Source organism: Panthera tigris, chromosome C1, assembly GCF_018350195.1.
Source record: "Panthera tigris isolate Pti1 chromosome C1, P.tigris_Pti1_mat1.1, whole genome shotgun sequence".
NCBI classification, from domain to species: Eukaryota; Metazoa; Chordata; class Mammalia; order Carnivora; family Felidae; genus Panthera; species Panthera tigris.
The window spans coordinates 25,096,742-25,119,443 of NC_056667.1; the positions used below are offsets into that span (position 1 = coordinate 25,096,742).

General features: G+C 47.6%; 1 protein-coding gene across 4 annotated transcripts in view; it reads right to left on the reverse strand.

The window, feature by feature from the left end:
* PHC2 (polyhomeotic homolog 2) overlaps nt 1-22,702 on the reverse strand; it is a 115,445-nt gene that overhangs the window by 19,965 nt on the left and 72,778 nt on the right. For 2 of the 4 annotated variants that reach the window (XM_015542197.2, XM_042996371.1), the window contains exons 8-9: nt 10,841-11,241; nt 10,424-10,589 (exon numbers count right to left, since the gene is read on the reverse strand). In XM_015542197.2, the coding sequence (XP_015397683.2) occupies nt 10,424-10,589; nt 10,841-11,241 (567 nt within the window). Of the gene's footprint in view, nt 1-5,405; nt 5,544-5,961; nt 6,100-10,423; nt 10,590-10,840; nt 11,242-22,702 lie in introns of those variants that run through there. The other 2 variants (XM_042996373.1, XM_042996372.1) reach the window with 2 other exon arrangements.

Here is a 22,702-nt window from a genome sequence, read left to right on the forward strand (position 1 = left end):
GGGACAACACACGGATCAGGCAGGACTTGGCCACAGGAGGGCTAACACCACTGAAACCTGAGAGATTAGGAAACCCGCCTTAATCTCTTAATCTCGCTCTCATAGAGCCTGGCTTCGTGTAGCCTCGGGGCAGAGTTATTCTCCCACTGGCCCAAACTCAGGTACCTTTCATGTTCCTCAGACACCCTGGGCTACTCAGGGTGTCAAGTCCTTGTCCTTTTGAGGTCAGGCTTCAGGGAAAAAAGTTACTTCCACTTTGACAATGACTACAACATAACAGAAATGCACTTGACTTCGGGGCAAACCAAAGGTCTCAATTCACCTTCAACAGTGATTAATCCAAAGGACGAGACAACCACTATGTTCCCTTTGTACACAGTTCTTTCACTACATTCCCTTTGTACACAGTTCTTTCGTAAGGAGTCCCAGGGTATCACAGAGAAGTGCAGAACCCCAGAAACCAGAAAAGATAACTTTGGAGCAACTAAACTACAAAGGCAGTTTAGCCTGTGGAAAGAAGTTAAAGGCTGAAGGTAAAATTATGGAAGATGGATTTCTTGTTAAATCCAGTTGTTAAAAAAAGACACACAAACGACTAGAGATATTTAGTGAATCCTCTAATAATTTTCAGGTTGATAAAAGTAAAGGCCATTATGTTGCCTGATATGCTTATTTATTCACCAAGTGCAGGAGCACTAATATTCTTAGATAAATGGGAGAGGGAAGAGAGGGAAGAGGAGGAAGAGGAGGAGGAGGAGGAAGAAGAGGAGGAGGAGGAAGAGGAGGAGGAGGAGGAAGAGGAGGAGGAGGGAGACAGAGAGAGGGGGAAAAAGCTAAGCCTCAGCTGTCTTATCTATATAATGGGATGGTGATATTAACTTGCAAACCAATCCTCCCGATCATTTCTGCTCTTGGAAAACATCACTCCATTCCTAAAACCACTGTCCAAGTCTGCAATCACCTTCCTATCCTACCAATCAGCTGACAGAACAGATTAATACTGACCACTGGAGGCCTGAAAATATAGACTTAATCGATTTTTTTAAAAAACAGTATTTGACTGGTATTAACTTTGTTTCCATCTGAAGTGTCATTTGCTTTGACTGTTTTAAACATGTTTTAGTATAGACTGGATTAATATAGATTTGGATTGTATGGATTTAGGTCACATACGGATGGTTTCAAATACGCTCAAGATATCAGTAACTAGGGATAATTATATAGTATTTGAGACATAACAGCCATGCAGCTAGGGCCTTAACAATAACCCCCGGTGGTCACGAGCTCTCATTTTCTTGCCAATAGTCTCGATCTTCAGTGTCGAGCCCGGTCCTTCTAATCTACTGGGGAAGAGCTGGTTAGGACACTCCATCTGACAGTCATCTCTTTTTAAGAGAAGCTATAATAAATTTCTCTGCTGAGAAGAAAATCATCCAGAAAACAGATATTTGCTTTAAAGGCTGTCCTAATAGTAAATGGCAATACTCTTCAACATCTGAACTTATGTCAGAACTGGCAATCCCTGTTTAATAACAATCCTTTCTCTGGCAATGCAGAAAGAATGTGCTCTTCTTCTAGACTTATCTAAACTAAAAAAAAAAAAAAAAAAAATTATCTGGAAATTGAAAGAAAAGCACATCCTTTTTCACAAACTATAAATAATTTGGAAGGGGAAGGAAAAAAAAAAACCTGTTAAGTTTACCATGCTGGCTGAGATGATCTTAGGATGAATCACACAACAATGTATTAAATTATGCGTTATGGTTCTTACTACACCTTCTATCTTCAAAAACTAACATTGGTGGGCGCCCGGGTGGTTCAGTTAAGCACCCGACTTTGGCTCAGGTCATGATCTCACAGTCCGTGAGTTCAAGCCTTGCATCGGGCTCTGTGCTGTCCGCACAGAGTCTGCTTCCACCTCAGATCATCCATCTTCCTCTCACTCTCTCTCTCTGCCCCTCTCCTGCTCGCACTCTCTCTCTCTCAAATATGAATAAACATTAAAAAATTTTTTAAAAAAACCCTAACATTCATAACTGTATAACTCTTGCTTAACTATAAAACAGCCCATTGCTTGGCTGCGTCTATCATTCTCTACTTTTGTTACTGATGGGACAAAATCCAGAATCTTTAAGGTTTTTGTCTTGGATAAACAAATGGTTGATTAGTTTCCTAACCACTCCTCAAGTGTCATGAAGTTGAATTCAAGGTGGTCTGCCTCTGAGTTTCTCAAATCAGTGGTCTGATGTAGCTAGTAATTCCAAGTGAAATTCTGAAAGAAGTTAGTGCTCAAAATGAAACCTGCATCTATTCGAGAGATGAATCAGTAATCTTAAATAGGCACACTTCTTAGTTTTTTAACATAAAACACAGCAGAATCTTTAAACGGTGACTCACATTATAGTCTGAACCATGCCATAGAAGCTCTTAAAACCTAAAGCTACACACGTTCATACATCCACTTTGAGGGGTAGTCCAGCCATGTTTTCCAACAAACAAGGTGCCAAGTCACTGCAGAGAGAGTCATTTCTGTTACTGGCACAAAGGCCTCAGGAGGGCAGATTGCATAAGGCAGCAGTCCCCAGCCTGCTTTTCCACGGGGGTGGAAAACACAATAGCATCCTCTCTCCAGCCACTTTGGTGACATTCCTCTTGGCCACAGAAAGTCATCATCTTCATCTTCCAGTTAACAAATGGCTCAAAACAAAGGGAATAAAAGAGAAAATATCATTCATGGAGACTCCTTATTTTCATTTCCCGACTCTCCTCTCTAGTAGATGTATCTCTTCAGAAGAGAATCTTTTTGAGGGCGGGACCAAGTCTGTCTGGAGATCAAATGACATTGAATAGCTGGGAGAAACTTTAATATGAACTTGGAATGACTCAAAGAAGAGGGGGGAAATAAAACCCTTGGTAAAAAGCCTACTAGCGTGGGGCAGCACTATCAGAACTCGAACCACCATTGCACTCCCTAGTTTTGTAAATTTAAATTTTATTTTGGCTTACTGATCCAGCAAGGGACTCTGATAGGATGTGGGTGAACTTTATTTGGCAAATGGTTACCAAATGGCTAGCCTGAGGCCCACAGCCCAAAGGAGGGCAGAAACTTAGAGGATGAGTCTGAGGATAAGTTCTTGTCTTTCCACATTCACAACAGTAGAAAAAAAAAAAAAAAAAGACAAAAAGACATGAACTCACATGTGGGGGTTTTTAATCCTCAGACAGTCATCATTTCTTTTTTTCTTAAACAAGAAAACCTAGGGAGGGGACAGCCTATGTGAGAGTGTGTAAGACCAGAGAAAGAACAGCTCAAGTTTATAAGACCATCTATCCATGTATTCCTCTTCTCTTAGTTTATTCTCTTTCCCTTGGAAAGATCAGAACTAAAGGATCCCAAGTATCTGAGACAGGAAATGAGTAAGGCAGGAAGAAGGATGTGGTCTGAAAAAGAGTGGATTCTGGGGCTGAGCCAGAGTGAGTAACAGGCACAGGGTCATAGATGGGGGAGGGGGTCTTGGTGGCAGGAACAGAAGTCTCAGGTTCAATCAGCTTAGACTAGAAAGTCAGTGACAGAGGACTTATGTCCAGAGAAACAGAACAACAGCTTCCTAAAAGGTTATCCTCTACTGAAAGGCAGAAAAGCAATAGCTGACGAGGCCTACAGCCAGGAGAATCATTACAGGGACAGGAGGAAGAAGAGCTGGAGTTTCCTCCTTTCTTTGAGGGAAGTGGAAATAATAGACGTTGAGTGTGCTTGACAAAGGTAAGTTAGAAATTATGTCACGACCTGGAAGAGAACTGGAAAAAGCTGGGCAGTGAGTACATGATGAAATACCAATGTTCCTGAAGCATCTATGTGCCACATCTCAGTAAAACAACAGCTTTAAAAAAGGAAAGAAAAAAAAAAAAAGGAGTGACAACAGGAGAGACGGCTCAAGCAAAACACAGTTGGGTAACTGAGAAACCAACTCAAGAACAACAGAAATACAGACCAAGAAACCACCTACTTTCTCAAGATTAAGGTTGGAGGGGAAAAGGGATCTATCCTTCCCAGTGTGTGTAGACAAGCCTAGAAACAGATCTTGGGTGGGCAGGGCTCCCATGATGCAGAGTGCCTGGAAAGGGCAGGTGCCCAAAGAGCACCATTACCCATCTGCTGGACCCTCTGTGAAATAAGCCAGCCCCTGGGAATGAGCCAAACCAGAAACTTTGGTTCCTGCCTTGCAGGGACTGGAATTTAGGGACAGAAACAGTGAGAAACAGTTTATCAGCTGATTCAAAAAAGGGTGGATATTTCCCAATACAGATCCAGATGTTGGGGGCTACGTGGGAAAATCACTTTTATATTCTCCACAGTGCCTAGGGCAAGGCTTTACATGAAGCAGGAGCCTAATAAAAGTGTGTTAATCTGGGTGAAACCAAAACTACTTAGCTGTGCAGGCATCTTAAGATTCCCGACAGAACCTTCTGCCCTATAATCAACACACTTAGTTACTTTCTTCCTATTTTACAGTGGAATGATAGGAGACCCTACGTCCCTGTGACCTAAACCTAAGCCCTAATCCACAGACACTGCCACAGGTCTGCTGCCCTGTACTGGAATAAAAGATGGGGAGCGCAGGGAGGCAGAAATATAGGTGCAACAAGGAATTTCTTTCCTTCATTAGCCTGTCATTTTCAGACTCACCTAGGAATCCTGGCAGTTCCAACATTTGGGTTGACTCAGGAGGAGAAGAAAAATCCCAGGTGAATGATAATTGGATTACCCAGTTATGCCCCAGAGCCAAATGGCTGGAAAAGGCCAGGACAGCAGGGTCTGATACAGTTAAAGTGACATTATTTTCTAAACCAAAAATCAAGACACTTGGGCTGATAGACAATGGAATGGAAGATTCTAAATTGGGGCTGTCCTAGAAAAATCGGGGACATATGGTGGATTTAGGTCGGTTGCTTATTTCACAACAAGGGATCCTCTGGGCCCAATATGCTAATGGAGGGGATTAGAGCCCTAGGATGGGAGACATCTAAGGGGAAAGCTGTCACTGATTTGTAAAGCAGGAAAAAGAATAAAAGAGTGTGTCTGTAGACCGCACTGGAAGAAGGGGAACATTCTGGCTATGGAGTAGGCAGGAAAGGAAAGTTGATCAGAACTGAAAGTATGTCAGTGAAATCTGTTCAGGTATCGAAGGCAGGAGTGGGGAAGGGACGAAGAGGTGGGATCACTGGCACTGACTGGTGGTATCCAACGATATAGAAGTCAGGGGCCAGGAGTTCAGATGGTAGCTTCATCATTAAACTAATGGCAACCTAGCCTTGGGCAAATTATTCCCCTCTCTGCGGACTTCAATTTAAACAGAATCTCGCAAATCCCGATTTTCATGTAAAGAATCCACAATTCAGTATACCTTCATTTGGCACAGAAAGGGAGAAAACGCTCTTCTAAAAATGGAAGACAGGACAGACACAGAACAGCTTGTCCCTTTCCATCCAATTAAAAACCTCGTGAGACTGAACTAGATTAAAAACAAAACTCTCCAGCGAAGCGGCAGGCCCTCCAAGCGAAGCAGTCCCCTACCAACAGAGCGCGGCGGACGGCAGCAGCCTTGGCCCTAAACGGCCGGTCCATCCCCCGGTGGATGGCCGTCCCCGGAGGACGGGGGTGGGGGTGGGGTGCGCGGGGACCGGGGGCAGGGGCGCGGACACACGGAAGCGTTCGGCACGCCCAGGTTGACACAGCGGCTTCCGGGGGAGTGCGGGGCAGGCAGGGTCCCCGGCGACGGGGGAGGCAAAGGGCACCTCCCAGGCGCCGAGAGGGCGAGAGTCGCGGGCTGGCACGGCCTGGCAGCCGAGCAGGCCCGGGCCGGGAGTGGCACCGGAGGGCGGTGCCCGGCTTCCAGTGCGACGAGCGCGGGCCGCGGGCCCCCTCCTGGCGTGAACCCCTCCCCCGCCACGGACACTGACCTGTCCAGGGCCCGGCTGGGCCTGGCCGGGCGGGGCCTACGCAGCCCCTCGGCCGGGCGCCGCCTCGCACGGGGTCCCGGGCCCGGGCGGGCCGCCTCCTCTCCGCCGGGAGCCTCCGAGCCGGGGCCCGGGGCTGCCGCGGCGCATCCGACCGCACCGGCCCGGCCGGCGTCAACAAAGGGCGGCGGGGGCGCGAGGCCGGGGCGGGGGCGCGGGCGGCGGCCGGATTGCGCGCGCGCGGCGGGCGCTCGAGGGCTGCAGCCGCCGCGGAGACAATGCGGCGCGTCCCGGCAGGGCTCCCGCGGCCGCCTCCGCCGGGGGCGGGGCGCGGCGCGGGGCGGGGCCTGGGTCATGCGGGGCGGGGCCTCAGGGAGGCGGGGCGCCGGCGCGGAAGCCGGGCAGCGCGTTTCCTTTGTGCAGCCGCGCCGGCCCCGCCCCGCGCCCTCCGGAAGGCGCCTCGAGCCCGGCGGCGGGTTAGGGACTTGGGCTTTCGATTTAGGGAGGCGAGCGCCGCGCGGCCCGTCGGAAGTCCCCAGTGCGGTGGTGGACTGTGGAGTCCCGCCCCGCCAATTCGGAGCAATAATAATAACGACTAGCAGTAGTGTGTCAAGCCCTACGCGCACGCATTCCCACTTAGGGTTCACAATAACCCTACAAGTAGTCATTATTCTCCCCACTGGGAACTGAGGATCACAGATGTTAAGTAATGACCAAAGTGACCCAGTTACACCTCCATAAACGGGGATAATGCTTACTCTTTAGGCTTACTGTGAAGGTTAAGTGAGGACATTTACACAAATTGCCTGCAGTGCTTGGCACACAGTTGGAGCCCAATAAATGTTTCTTCTCTTCCTAAACCACACTGAGTTAAACTGAATTGTCGTGGCAAGCACATTCTTAGTCAGTAGATAACGCTAGGAGCTGCAGGGGATACCAAAGATGTACAACGGTGACTCAACACTTCCCACCACCCCGTCCCCCAGCTTTATCAGGAATAGATGACACGAACTTCTTTCTCCATGCTTGACTTCTTTCTATTCCCAACATTTTCCCATTTTCTTGCCTTTCTTGGCATTCGTATTCTCCCCTCCCACTGCCTTTTTCCTTCAGGCCTCATCCCTTTCTTTGTTCCTGCGTCTTACATTTATTTTATATGCCCTGTTTACTTCACTCCCTCTTTTCCTTATTCCTTTTTTTTTCTTCGAATTTTCAAACCTCCTTTCTTACACTTATAAACAAAGGTAACACAGGATAGAATACTCAACTTCTACTTTCCTGCCTCCCTGACTTTACTTGCTCTAGTCCCTCCTAGATTGCCCTTTCCCCACCTCTGCACGTCTAGGTCTCACTTATCCTTCAAACTCTGGGCTCAAGAACAAATGGTCAGCAAACTTTTTCCGTAAGGAACCAGATGGCAAATATTTTAGATTTTGCAGGATATACTTTTTCTGTTGCAACTCTTCAGCTCTGCTGTTGTAGCAGGACATAGCCATAGACACATGACACACATGAATAAGTGTGGCTGTGTTCCAAAAAAACTTTATGGACACTGAAATTTAGATTTCATATAATTTTCACATATCATGAAGTATTCTTTTGATTCTTAAAAAAAACTTTTTAAACGTAAAAACCATTGTTCAATGGTTTACAAAAAGTTGTGTTGTGATGGATTTGGCCCTTGGGATGTAGTTTGCCAACCCTTGCTCTAGAACAACGCCACTTCCTCCCAGTGATCTGCCCTGATAATCTCTACGTGGTAGTAACTTTTCCCTCTTAACTTTTAAAGCACTTACACATAATCCTTCTATGGCATTTAGCACATTTTGGTTGTTATTGTATGTTTCCTTCCTGTGCATTTCTCATCTTTCCCAGCAGAACTTAAGCTCTTTGAACGTAGGGTACAGACCTTATTTCTCTATATATTACTTCCCATCCCACAGTGCTTTGCATGGAGCAGGCATGCAAACATATACAGAATTGATAAATATTTAAGACTTGGGTGGTTGACAATAGTTTCCACTGTGCAAAGCTTACTTCTCTCAAGAGACAGTACCTCAGGAACAGGATGCTTGTGATATGTATAGATTTCAGAAAGAGATTTTTGAGAGCTTTATAGAGAAGATAGAGAAAGCTAGGCAAATGTCAGTTCATTTAGGAGTTGTGGGATAAGATGTACTTGAACAAAGAATGTAGGTTATCACCAACCTGCAGACAGAGCATGCGTCCTCAGTCGGGTCTTAGTCAATATTTCTATCAGCAAATTGGTTAAAGACAAAGAGAACATGCTATATAATTTACAGGTGGCAAAGTTAAGCAGAAGAGTTAATATAATGAATAACAAAATTCAGATATAAAACATTCCTGCCCCTTCCCTTATCCTCTCTGTGCCTCTGTTTTCTTATCTTTAAAATGGAGATGATAAAAGTTCCTGTCGCAGAGGGTTACTGTCAGGATTAAATGAGGAAATACACAAAAAGTCCGGCAGAGAACGCTCAGTAAATATTAGCTATTAACTATTACTGTGTTCTGGCTAGGCAGGAACTATGGGCTGAGTTCACAAAATAACATTTAACAGATATAATTAACTATATTTTGGCTCAAAATATAAATTGTACAAGTTTGAGAGTGAGGAGACCTGGAATGATAGCAGCCCATGTAAAAAGAAACCTCAAAAACAAACTGAAAAATAAACCCCAAACCCAACCCTCTGGAATTCAGGTGATTCAGTGCCCGGTGAACCAAGGGTGTCATTCCCCTGCATCCGAGGAGCTAATGTGGGGCTCTGGGTGTATCATGCTAATGAAGGAAGGTGAGGGAGTTATACTTGGAGCCAGAGTCAGGGCACTGCAGTTTAATAGCAGTGGGACCTTGACCCTCTGCAGGTTTTTACTCCCTCCTCTGAATTATGGGAACAATAATATTGACCTCCCAGGGGTATCATGAGTTGAGTTCAGGAAAATCTTGGAACAGTCCTTGGCACACAATAGGTGTTCAAACAAATGTCAGTTCCCTCCTACCATACCATGCAGATATAGGAAACAGTCCTGCCCCTTGAAAGGCTTATAAAGCTAGGCCCAGGTGCCAACTTATGATGGCTGGTGGCTTTTTATGTTTGGAATTACTGTGCTTAATTTTGGGGCTCACACTTTGGGATAATTAATGAAAAGGTAGAATGTGGCTAAACAAGAATGACCAGATGGTGGGAATGGGAGGTCTTGACACCGGATGGGTAACAAAAAAAAAAAAAAAAAAAAAAAAAAAAAGCAAAAGATCTCAGCTATGCAAGCCTGGAGATTTTCCTTTTTTCAATGGGAGGGAGGGGAAAGAGACATGGTAACTGTCTCCAGACACTGCCAGAGATGGACTCTGTTACAATTCACGAGACAGTCACAGCCAGTAGTGGAAGTTCCAGGAGAACTGGTTCGGGCTCAATTTGAAGAGCAACTTTTTGATCATTAGAGCGATTCCACAGTGAAATGGGCTGCTTTTCAAATTGGTGAACCCCTTACTCTTGCAAGTGTGCCAAGAGAACGGATAACCTCCTTCCTGTCTTTTAATTTTCCTGATGTTCTTTCTCCACATTCTTTTCGCTTTTCCTTTCCTTGATCCCATCCTCTATTCCTTCTAGGACATTCATAGCCCTTTCCCCTACTCTGTCCCCAAGTGCTTTTCTTCTCATTTCTCCCTCCTGACTTCCCATGTTCTTTGTCTCTTGGCTCTCCCTACCCCGGCTCCCAGGGCACACCTAGTCTGATGACTGGAACTGCCTCCTTGACTTGCTCAGAATGTCACAGATCCGGGCCAAGACTGCTGTGCACACCAGCAGGGAGGGGAAGGAAGGCAAAGGGACCTCTGTGAAGGCAGAGATCATGTTGTGACTTTCCCATCAGGGTAGAGGGATCCTCTGACTGAAACCCAGTCGTGGAGAAGGGCCACTTATCACTGGGCACTCACAGACTCTTGGGGATCCCAGAGCTGGGCAGTTCTTTCAAAGATGCTTTCCATGAGCTGAACTCATTCTGAATCCCCTTCTAGCTCCCCCTAGGCATTTGTCGTATCTTTGATCTACAGCAGCCATTTGTCATATTTCCAATTTCAAGAACTCCCTCTCCTACCAAATGAAGCAGAGAACTGAGACAACTGGAGACCTGCCTGAACCCTCAGCTTGGCATATGGATATGCAAACATATCTGACAGCAGTGACATGTAGGTCTCAGAGTCTGGGTCTAGAACTTTCAAGTTTCCTTTCTCTATCCTTTTATATCTTCTGTGTCCCCTTTCTTTAGCTTTGGTTCATCTTCCCATTTCCCCCTCTCTGTTTCCACCTACCCAGCTCCCTTGTTGCCTCGTGGGCTTGCAATGGTTTACCCGCCCATGCCAGACGCCCAACTGAAATGTGCCAAGGAGTGGCAAGGAAAGCCAACTCTCTCCCCTCCCTCGAGGGCCCCGCCCCACTTCATACCGTGAGCTGGGGACTGCTGGACACTAGGGCTCTTGGGGGCAGGCAGGCCTGCAGGCATGGCCGTGATGATTGCCTGGGGATGTGGTGATGGGCCAGCGCGAGTCTCAGGCACACTCTTCTCCCCAGGTACCACCTCCTTCCAGTCATCCATGGTGCACTGCTGGGGCTGTTAAGGGACAAGACAGAGATCATCCCATAAATTGCCTCTACATCGTTGGATACGCCCCGTCTTCTGAGGATTTGGGGTAGCAGGTGAGGACTTTAAGATTCAGCCAGCCCCAAGTTAGGGAGGGGCCCCTTTACTTTCTTGGAACACCCAGAGAGGACTTTGACAAAAACACATCCAAAAGGGGGCTGTGGGATTGCCCGAGCTGTCCTCCCCGTTTGTTCCTCGGACCCTGGCGTTGGCTTACTCACCACTGGTGAAGCGGGCTGCAGTTGTAAGATGACAGCCGAAGCATGCTGGAGCCTGCGAGGGGTGTGGGCCAGGCCTTCAGGGTATCCATTGTGAGGCCCAGCTTCTGGCGTGGGAGGGTGACACTGCTGAGCGCTGCCAGGCTTGTGCAGATTGGCCGTGGGGCACTGCAGCGGCAGAGCGGGTGTGATTGGGCCTAGTGTCATGGCATGGGCTTCGGGGCTGGACTGCGGGGCCAGGCTTGGGGGGACCGAGGCGAGCTGGGGCTGGGGCTGGGCTTGGAGCCGTGACTGCTGCTGCTGTGGCGCTGGTTGCTGTGGCTGCTGCTGGAGCACAAACTGGGGCTGCAGGTGCTTGGAGGACGGCTGCGAGAGAAGCTGGTGGGGCTGCAGCTGAGCGTAGGCTGAAGGGGGGAAAGAGCAGGTCAGGGGGCACGGCTTGACCTCATCTTCTGCTGTGTCCCCAACTGTGCCCCTCCCACCTCCATATCACAATGGCTTCCCAAACTCAAGGTCTCCTGCTTTGATCTCTTTCAGCTTTCACCTAGAGCCTTGCCTGGCCACTGGCATGGCGCAGCTGTCTCTGTTTCCTCGCCTTCTTCCTGTGCTGCAACACTGTTCCCTCTGGCTGCCCCTCAAAGCCCAAAGCAAAGCTCACCTCCTCTGTGAAGCCTTCTTGGACCATGCCTGCTGGTCAGAGGAACACTGGATTCTACAGGGTGCCGTGTGGTCTCTCTCCTCTGTGCCCTTGGCTCACTTTCCTCCCAGCCTACGGTCTGTGTGGCCCCCCCATCGCCCAGCCCAGCTCTGTCTGTTCATTCACACCCTCTGGCTCTGCTCAGGCTGGGCCTCCTCCAGGAAGAGCCAATTCACATAGATGGGGGCTGGACTTCTGGTTCCTTCTGTTATATACAGAGGGACCTCGGGCTCGCTGCTTAACCTCTCTAGGCCTCGGCTTCCTTCTCTATAAGTCAGAAATAAAAATAGTTCCTGCCCAGAAAGTTGTGGTAAGGATGAAATGAGAAAAAAACTGTGTGAATATAATGAGAAAAACAAGTGACATACTGTTCATAGCACAGTGCCTGGCATACGGTCGTGCTCAATCATTTCTAGCTATAATTAAAATGATGATTTCAATCTTGGTCTCGGTTCTCAAAGCATCCTGGACTTATACATCTATCATAAGAACGTGTATCACAGTGCATTGTAAGTTCTTCTTAGCTCCCTTCCCTTCGAGATCATGAACTCCTTGTGGTCAGAAACTATTCTGTATCTCTTTAGCCAGAGCCTGGAATAATGCCTGACATCAGATGGGTGCTAAGGAAATAAACTTCTTGTCCTGAACTGGAATTCATTTGTTGTCATGTGCTACTAGCCTTTTCTTCTCCCATTTTAACCAGGCCCTCTCTTGGAGGTGAGGATTCTTATACTTTTTTAGTAATCTGTTCAGCGTCTAGCTCATGCCTTGTATACACTAGGGATTCAGAAATTCAGCTCGGAGATTGATTGTCCTTCCTCCTCACTCTGTCTAGCAGCATCCAGGCGAGCCTAGCATGAGGGCAGCTAGCTCAGCTGAATGTGTCTTGCCTCATGGTGGCCCTCCACAAAGGCTCTGCAGCTGGAGGGGAGCCACCAGAGAGGGGCTGTGTCTTACAAATACACAGGGTCACAGCTGGAAGCTCACAAATGGATTTTTACAACCAAAGGTTCCCATCCAACAAGGATAAAGGCAAATTTGTGATCCTAAGCTAACATTTTAAAAGGATCCTATGATCCTTACAGGTGCAAAGCAAACAGATTTCAGAGCATGTGTGTGTGTGTGTGGGGGGGGTGCTTCTTTTTTAAAGTTTGTTGATTTACACACACTATCTCATCACAGCCCAACACAGAGTTCCAAGGAGAATGCCATTCAGAATGGAAGGAAATGGAACAGAACGGACGGGGAGGGAAGGGAAGGGAGAGAAAGGAAAAGGAAGGGAAGGGAGGGAAACAAGAGGTGTTAAAGGAAAACAAGGCGGCCCATGGCAGCTGACTGCTGTAGGCCGAGAGAGGTAAAAGGGACAGCCCACAGGCTATGGTCTGGATGACAGTGAATACAGAAGAGGGAAACTTTGGAAGGCAATGTGGTTTTTAGAGAAACTTCCTGGGTTTGGGTGGTGGTGGAACATCCAGATGAAAATTGCCAGTAGGCATTTATTTGGTGATTATAAATTGCCCCTGTCTCCAACTTTAGCCTTGTCTCCCAATTCCACATTGAATGGCACAAAACTTAACAATCAGAATTGTTAATCAGGCAAACTAAACAATCAGGACTTTTTAAGATGATGGTCAACAAGGCACCAGAGAGGTACCAAAGAGGCCACGTGGTGCCCTGTTAGGCTCGAGGGGCCAAAAAGACCTGTAGAAGGATGGGCATTATCACTCAAAAAGCAAGCAAACCTCTCTGTCTCTCAGTACAAAGTCACAAATTCCTTCCCTGGGAACAGCCGCTCCACGGGTTGCCCCTGTGAGGTGAGAGCTGGCGCAGGTGCAGGGCAGGGAGCCGAGCATCAGTAGCATGTCCCGCTACTCCCTGGCTCTGTGGCCCACGGCGCATCCTGCTCCTTCTCAGGGACTCAGAGTTTTATTTGAAACAGGAGGTTTGGGCAAGGTGAGCGCATGAGTCTCTCCCAGCTCTAATCTGATGAGGGTGGCTCTCGTAGGAAAGTAGTTGAAAATTCGGGATTTATAAGGTGGCGAGAAGATTCGAGAGGAAAAGGGTTCTAGATCTCTAGCGCACAGAGTACAGTTAGGGAAAATACGCGTTTGCTTGACAAGACTGGAAAAGAGACCACCGGCCTGCGGCCCTCTATCCCAGGGCCTCCCCGTCCGGCCCACTCTCTCCCCTCTACGCTGCTCCTGGAAAACTGGATGCATTGTTTTGGAACAGATGATGCTAGCGTATGCTAGGGATGGAAACAAGGCTCATGAAGGCGTAGATAAGTTCACAGATCAAAGACCGGAGGTATTTTGGGGGAGTGTACACCCGTAACCTTTTGAGGTTAATAAAAAGCAAAGACCATGATTTAGCTCTGGCATTATCCTGGGTCAAAAGTCCTTTTATGTAAAGTATTGCAATGACTTCCTAATTGGTCTTTCTGATTCCTGTTTCTTCTCTCTATAATCCATCTTATGGATTGCCAGGTAATCTTTCTTTTACAAGTTAATCTTCCTAGTGCACAGATCTGACCCCCGATTAAAAGCCATCGGGGATCCTCCTTTGTCTGTTGTCTAAAGCCCTTGGCATTCAAGATCTCATTACAACCTTTGAATTTTTATTATTTCTTTCATCACAGCAATCTACTACTCACTGTCCCCTGTACAGAACTTGTGCTTTGTCTCATCCCGCTTCGAGTGTCACACAAATCAAACCCTCGTCATCCTTTCCCTGCCGTTACAGCCAAGGGACTCTTCCCTTTCTCTGAGCTACACCAAGATCTCTCTGCTTTGCACGGCCCTCAGAGATGCAGCATGTCCAGCGGTCAGGGATAAGCTCTAGAGTCAAAGTGCTCGGATTTGAATCTTAGCTCTGCCACTTACCAGCAGTACACTGCTGGGCAAGTTACTTGACCTCTCTGAACCTCTGTGTCATCATCTTTAAAAGGGGTAATGATGATACCTATTTCATAGTTATTTCAGTAAATGACTTATCTCCTTTCAGAGGCAGAATTTATGGGATTCATTTGTTTCATCCAAAGAACCTTGGATTTAGTGGATGCTCAATCAGTATTGGGGAATGAATGAATGAATGAATGAATGAATGAATGACAACATGGTGGGACTCTGTTTGTTCCACAGAACTTTTCCTCTTCAGAACCAGAGCATGGATGAGAGAGATACAAACCCACAGATCATTTTAGTTTAAGCAGCACCCTGGTTTATTGAAGACCCTCTTCCTGTCCAACCCCCGCTCACTACCTACCTGCACTGACTCACAACCCACCCCAACTGCTCTACTCGCTGTCCATAAAACGTCATATCCTAACGTGCCTGCTTGGCTTTGATTTCAGTGCTTCCATTTTCTGGAATGCCCTCCTTCTGCTTCAGTGATCCAAGGCTTAAGCTTCTTTGGCTCAGGCTCAGCTCCTGTTGTCTCCCTCTTTGCCTTAACCCTCAATTATGGGTTTTCCCTCAGAATTCCTGAAAGTTTTTATTGTTTGTTTGGATTAGTTTGTGATTTAACATGTACTATCTTGTATACATATTTCCTTGATTCTTAAAAATTGATTCTTTTTTTATTTTTTTTATTTTTGGGACAGAGAGAGACAGAGCATGAACGGGGGAGGGGCAGAGAGAGAGGGAGACACAGAATCGGAAACAGGCTCCAGGCTCCGAGCCATCAGCCCAGAGCCTGACGCGGGGCTCGAACTCACAGACCGCAAGATCGTGACCTGGCTGAAGTCAGATGCTTAACCGACTGCGCCACCCAGGCGCCCCTTAAAAATTGATTCTTATTCCCCTTCTCATTTTAACATAACATCCCTTAAATTGGCATGCGTATCGCGGTTGCTGTTGGTTCAATGGCAGTGTTTTTCCTCCTTAGAGTTTAGTAAAATAATGCCACACCTCACAATCAGTGGTGTCCTAGATTAAATGAAACGGCAATACTTTTACTCTTTTGTGTGTGTACTTCCTATCTATCCAACTATCCTTTTCAGTCAAAGGCATGTTCTCTGTTTCTGTTTCTTTTTCTTTTCTTTTTTTTTTTAATTTAAGAGATGTGCTTTTGGGGCACCTGGGTGGCTCAGTCGGTTAAGCATCTGACTTCAGCTCAGGCCATGATTGCACGGTCCGAGTGTTTGAGCCCCGCGTCGGGCTCTGTGTTGACAGCTCAGAGCCTGGATCCTGCTTCAGATTCTATGTCTCTCTCTCTCTCTGCCCTTTCCCCACTCTTGCTCTGTCTCTCAAAAATAGATAAATGTTTTTTTTTTTTTTTTTTAAAGATATGTGCTTTAATTTAGCTGGATTATTTTTATGTGTCTTTCACCTTCCACATTGTCTGACATGATACTCCAGATGTTTGGAGATGCTTAGCGAACGTCTGCTGGTGATCACGGTAAGATCAATGAATGCTTCTCCCTCTGCCATGCCCTCCCACTCAGTGTGGGGTGGCGAGGGTAATATCTGATTGCAGCCATGATACTGGAGCAGGCCATGCCCCTCTTCCCTACAGCTAGGATGGGGCATATTAGTTTATGAAATGTTAAGGTACAGAAGTCTCTTTTTTCTTTTCTTAATTTTCCCTAATGCCCAGTAGCTTCATTTCTCCCTTGCACCCATTGTGGCTCCCCTATCCCCTCCTGCTGTGAAGTCCACTGCTCCTAAGGAACAACGGGTTGCTTCCAAGGGACCTCAACCACCACTTTGGAAGGCCCCATCAGTTTGGAAGGCCCCATCAGCCCTTTCTGTTATGGAGCATGGGAGAGGCAGGCCCAGGGCCTCCACAAATTAGAGCCCAGAAAGAGAGAGGACTTACAGCCAGGGGGACTCTTCCCTTTCTCTGAGCTACACCAAGGTCTCTCCGCTTTGTGCTGCCGTGTCCTGCGGTCAAATGTAAGCTAGAAGGAGAGACTCTAGGCCATGTTCATCTTCCCGTCTGGTGCTCTAACCTTGAACACTGCTTAGAATCTCAAGAGGCCAATTCACTGCTCCCAAACCAGTTGGTTGTTAGCAACAAGAGGATTAAGGTCCCCCAGGCAGGAGGGATTACGGGCAGGCCCCCTTCATTGCATCCACTGTCAGAATTCATCAATAATTAATCTCTATTGATCTCAAGGCTTCAAGTATGCAAGAAACAGCTCACTGCCCCAGAAATGCTGAGACTCTTGTCCCAAAATATATGGAAGCTTGTCCCAAAATATATTGAACATCTCCTCATGGGTTGCAGGCTTTCTTGTATACTTATTTTTCTAGGACTCTGCTATAATGGACTAGAGTTACTGGAGTTACCTGGTCTCTGGGTGAGGGAGGGATGCCTGTGAGAGAGGATGACATAATTCTTTGCTGCCCACTACTCTTCACGGTTTAGAAAATGAAGAGATGCTTTTAACCATTCATTGACTCGGCAAACATTAGCAAGCACCTTCTACAAAGCAAGTACTATGTTTGGTGCTGGCTGAAACATGGTTCCTAGGATACACTATAGTCTAGTAAAAGAGATGTTTACTCAGTGTATCTTGGTAAATGTGACGATAGGAGAGAAGCACGGGATACCAAGAACACAGAAATGGGGATTCAGCTTGAGGAGAGCAGAGAAGGCTTCCCAGAAGCAACGTTTAAGATGACTCAGAGTTAAGGGCCGCCTGGGTGGCTCAGTCGGTTACGTGTCTGACTCTTGGTTTCGGCTCAGATGGTGATCTCGCGGATCTCGCGGCTCGTGGGTTCGAGCCCCATGTCAGGCTCTGCGCTGACAGTAAGGAGCCTGCCTGGGATTCACTCCCTCTCTCTCCCTGCCCCTAACCCAACTGGCGCGCATGCTCTCTCTCAAAATAAATAAATAAATTTCAAAAAAAATTTAAAAACAAAGATGACTCAGAGTTAAGAAGATGACAAAAGGAATAGCATGTGGGGGACCCGGAGCCTTAAGATACCCTGGTGCATTCAGGCACCTGTAGGGCATCCCGTACAGCTGAACTCAGGGCCTCTATAGAAGAGGGGCCAGAAGAGGAGGCAGTTTTAGGATGCTTCTAGATTATGCTAGCACCCGCCAGAGGCTGCTCCTCTCTGAAGAGATCTCATGGGATCAGGCCTCGAGGGTAACTGAGATTGAGGCTGACGTTAGAGTCAGAGCTCCACGCACACACAGATAGACACGGAGGCTCCTTTTGGAGAAACCTAAAGCTGCAGCCACACGAAGTTTCTCTGATGTGGTTCCTTGGTGCTGAGGACCAGGAGTCTGAGGGGGAAAGTGGAGACTAAGGGAAGTTTCCCTGTAAGAAGAAACTAGGTTATAAAAACAGGACTGCCAACTGCTGGGGCACTCTCTGGTGGCCTGCCTGTGCCTTGATGTCTTTCGGCCCGCTCTGCAGCGTCTGGCAAAACTACCAAATATCCTCTGTGAGCAGAATTCCTTATAAGGCCACTTGGAACATTAATAAAGAAACTGGTTGCTGCATCTCTGCCCCGACCCGACCCTTGGCAGAGGGATGGCAGTACAGGGTACCTGGCTAACGGCGTGGATTTTAGAGTCAGATCTGGGTTTGCATCTTGGTTCTGCCACCTGGAGACTGTGCAACCTTAGATTGCTTAACCTCCCTGCATCTTGATTTCCTGTTCTGTAAGTGGTAATATATACCACATAGAGTAGATGTTAGCATCACATGGAATCTTAAGTTTCTTTTTAAAGTTTATTTATTTTGAGAGAGTGAGAGGGAGCACAGCAAGGGAGAGGCAGAGAGAGAGGGAGAGAATGAGTGAGCAGGGAAGGGGCAGAGAGAGAGATACAGAGAGAGAATCCCAAGCCGGCTTTGCACTGTCAACGAAGGCACCCAATACGGTGCCCGAACTCACGCACCGTGAAATCATGACCTGAGCCTAAACCAAGAGCCGGACGCTCAACCGACTGAGTCACCCATGTGCCCTGGAATATTATGTTTGAATTACAAAAAGGTCTACTGCTTTTGCTCAGACCTAGTAGATGCTTATCAGATGGAAGCTATTCTTCAAATACGATCTGCTATTTGCATGTTGCTTTGAACCTCTTCAGGCATTTTTGTAATCTGAATCTCATGTCTTCATAACAATGAGGCTATGAAGCAAACGGGCAGTGTTCCCATTTTACAAGCAAGAACTGAGACTGGTTTCCACTTGGCTTCTACAATGCAGTGCGTTAAGGGAAAACTGACTTTACTTGACAAATGAGGCACGGCGCCTTACACACAACAAACACTCAAAAATGCTGATGGGCAAGTGAATAATTCAAGTCAGTAGGCACCAAGGAAAATGGCAAGCCTTGGCCTTGGAATAGTGGTTGGAGGCTGCTCAGACCTTTGGAGGTAATCTTGGAGGGAAGGCCAATGACGAGGGAGTGTTATACCAGAAGGCAGGGAGGTAAAAGGCACGTGACAGGTCAAGTGAGTCACAAAAGGGTAGGAGTCGGGGAGAGGAGGCAGGAGATCCGTGTAAGGAAGCCATGAGCGATTAGAGTGGTTCATCAGGCAATGTGGGGAGGGTCTTGCCGGCCCCCATGGAGTCAGAGTCAGTCTTATCAGAAGTCATTAACATGCTATTTATCGAGTCCCTCCTACAGGCTAGGCATTGCAATGGATAAAGTAGGAAACAAAGACACAGTGAAGGTTTCTGAACAAGAAAGAAATAACAGTCTCTGAAGAAGATGATTCTAGCAGCTGTGGGTAGGGATTCCTGACCATCAGTTGAGCCTTTTACAGGCAGCAGGCCTGGAGTGAAGCAGGGAGCCAATACAGAGGAAGGATCATCAACGCCTGGTGATGAGCTGGGTGGTGATGGAAGGTGGGACTGAGGGGCAAAGGGAGCTCCTATCTGTCGTGAGCCTACTCTGTGCTGGTCACCTCTGCAGCCCACTGCACTCATCTTTACAGCCTGTGGGAAGTGCAGTCATCTTTGTTTTATAGGTGAGGAAATTGAGGTTTACAGAGATTAAGTAACTTGATGATGGTCATAAAACTAGTAAGTGGGGAAGCTGGGGTCTGAAACCAGATCTAACTCTGAAGCCCATGCTTTTCCCATTATAGCACTCTGCCTCTGCGGCAGAAGAAAATGAAGTCAATATAACCCTGAGACCGTGAGCCTGGGGTATAAGAGTAGCTCACGGCTATGGGTGGGGGCCGGGAAACTGGGAAAGGGGATCCTCCTGAAGAGGAAGACATCCAGGTTTTTGCTTTTGTTTTGTTTATGAATTCTGTCAATTTTAAAGCTGTGTATGCAGGTGGGGTGATATCCAAGGGGGAATATCCTGTAGACAGGAACTCTATAGGGAGGGGGAAGAAAGACAGGGATGGACCGTACTGAGAAGTCACCTGCAGACAGGTGGTAGGTGTCTGAAATGTAAGAACAGACAAGCTCCTTGAGGGGGTAAGTGTTGGAGTAAAACACCAGGAGGACAGGGCTGAGTCTTTTGGGAGTCCCACAGCTAATGGCAGTGGGGCAAGGGAAAAGGAGGGAGGGGCAGGCCCCACCTACACGCACAGATGGTCACAAGCACACGCGGCCATTCTGGGCTTAGGTGCCTGCCAGTGCCAGCTGAGATCATCCTCCTTCTGTTCCCTTCTTGAAACTTACCCATTTTTCAGGCACAGCTCAGATTTCCACAACCCCAATTAGAATTTAAACTCTTGTTCATCTCTGCAACTCCCATATGGTTAGCATTATGTTTGGCACATAATAGGTGCTAAATGAGTATTTATTGAGCTGAACTCAACAATTAAAGAGACAGAGAGAAACTATTTGGGGACGACAGTTAATTAGTCTTTCTGAGCCATATCTTGTTCATCTGGGGAATGGAATAATCACCGTTAGGATTAAATGAGGTATGTAGGTGAGGTATTTCGTACAGTGCCTGGGACACCGTTGTTCATTAGCTGGTAAGTATTACTATTTGCTGGCAACAATCCATGGAAGTAATCAGACGGGAGCCTAGGGGTGAAGGATTTCAGGAAAGAAGGAAGGCTCAACAGTTCCAAGGCCCTTTGTGTATCACAGCTGGTACTCTCTTCCTCTGTCTCTGTCTCTCTGTCTCTGTCTCTTACCACACACACACGTGAGCGTGCACATGTGTGCACACCCACGATGAGGTATGTTAAGCAAACTATAAAACTCCTCCACTGATACCCTCTAGATTTTTTCTCCTGACATAAGAGGAACTTCTTGGTAATCTAAATTTGGTCCTACAGTGGATAGTAGAAATGACCTTCGTGGCTGATTGCACGATATTTAACATCAAATTGTTGCAAATTTTGACTCCAGCTAGATAATGAGCCCACTTGTATATTTTGTTTTTTATTGGATTCTCTAAGTAAAAGTGTCTACCTCACAGTTTGGCAGCTGCTGTGGGAGAGAAATGGGGTCCCCAAGAGTCCTGGAATCAGCAAGCATCACATTGTCAGGCCTATTGCAGACAGAAATCACTATTCCCTGACACAAACCCCTCTCTGTGATGAAACAAAGCCGCTATGTGGCAGGCCTTCCCAGCAGAGAATTTTCTCTCCTCTGATGAGACCTGAGGAGAGATGAGGAGACAGAACAAAGACCTGGCATCTGGAGCACAATTGTGGGAAAAGGGTCTAGAATTTTCCACGATCTGTCAGTTCTCTTTTTTTCATAGCATCTATCTCCTGGTCAGCAACTTTCTCCTCACCTTTGGGCCTGAGTGTGCAACCAAGGTCCTGGGTTTATCCCCTAGAATGAGGACTCCAAGAACCAAGCCTACTGTGAGTTGCTGTGGGCCAGCTCCCTCAGGACTCGGTTTCCCTGGAGGCCAGGCCTACTGGACCTTGCCGCCTGCCCCACTTCTGCCCTCCCTGGTTCCATCCTTGAATTTCCGAGAAAGCCCAACCTCTTAGGCTCTGCTCTCCACCCCTTACTCCCCTCCCCCCACCTACCAACCCACCCCTTTTCAGGGCATAAGGGACCTTTTCTATTTGCAGATCCTAAAGAAGCTGGTTGCCAAGGTGACAGGAGCAGGAACAGCAGGGAGCCATGGGGGAGGGGCTCTGCCCCCAAACAGCTGTCAGTGGGAGCAGTCCCAGCTGGGACTATAGCATTTGCCTGTTCTGGGAGGACACGGCCCCCAGGGGGACACATTCCTCTCCGCTATGATCCCCCACTGCCCCTCACCATAGGTCTCCACTGGTTATTCTCCCTGGGGGCAACCAGCCAGCCAGCTTGAAAATGCTCCAATAACCAACAAAACCTACCACCCCCCTTTTCTCTCTCTCTCTCTCTCATACACACACACACACACACACACGCATGCGCACATGCTCTGATCCCTCCGTTCCTTTGCAGTGGGTTGGCTGGGCAGGAGGCCAGAAGTTACCTCTGCCTGGGGACCCAGGACCCAGGGCAGGTGCTGCTTCAGGCTGCCCCCACCAGGTCATAGGGATTATTTCCATCTTGTTTTTTGTTCCAGAGGCCCTGAGAGGATCCAGGGCATCCTAACCCTCCCCACTGCCTTCCATTTAGGAGGTGGGGGTGGGGCAGTGGAACCAAGGGCTTACAGAGAGGAAGGGGTAGAAGGAGAAAGAAAGAATGGGAGGGGCCGGTAGGAGGCAGGAACCATGCAAAGCCCACCGATTTGTGTGGTCTAGATACGGCTCACAGCTGCTCCATAGGAAAGTTCTGTGGAACCACTGCTCTCTGTATTGCGTATACACACATAACCCTAATCCCAGGCCATGCCTGAGGCCCTGGACCTCAGCCTGTAATTCACTGGTGTTCACCTTTACAAGGTTCAAGAGAAGAAAGCCTCCCACTAGACTCTGTAAATTGCAGAATTTAGAACCATCAGACTGTGAGCTTGGGATCAGGTACAGGAAAGGCCTAGGAAAGGCCCAAATTACTATAAGAAATGAAAGAGGCAAATATGGCTTAATGATTAAGAATACAGAATCTGGGGGTGCCCACGTGGCTCAGTGGTTAGGTGGCCAACTTTGGCTCAGGTCATGATCTCACGGTTTGTGGGGTCGAGCCCCACGTCGGGTTCTGTGCTGACACCTCGGAGCCTGGAGCCTGCTTCGGATTCTGTGTCTCCCTCTCTCTCTGCCCCTCCTTTGCTCATTTTCTGTCTCTCTCAAAGATAAATAAACATTTTTAAAAAAATGCAGAATCTGGCTAAGCCAGCCACGGAAT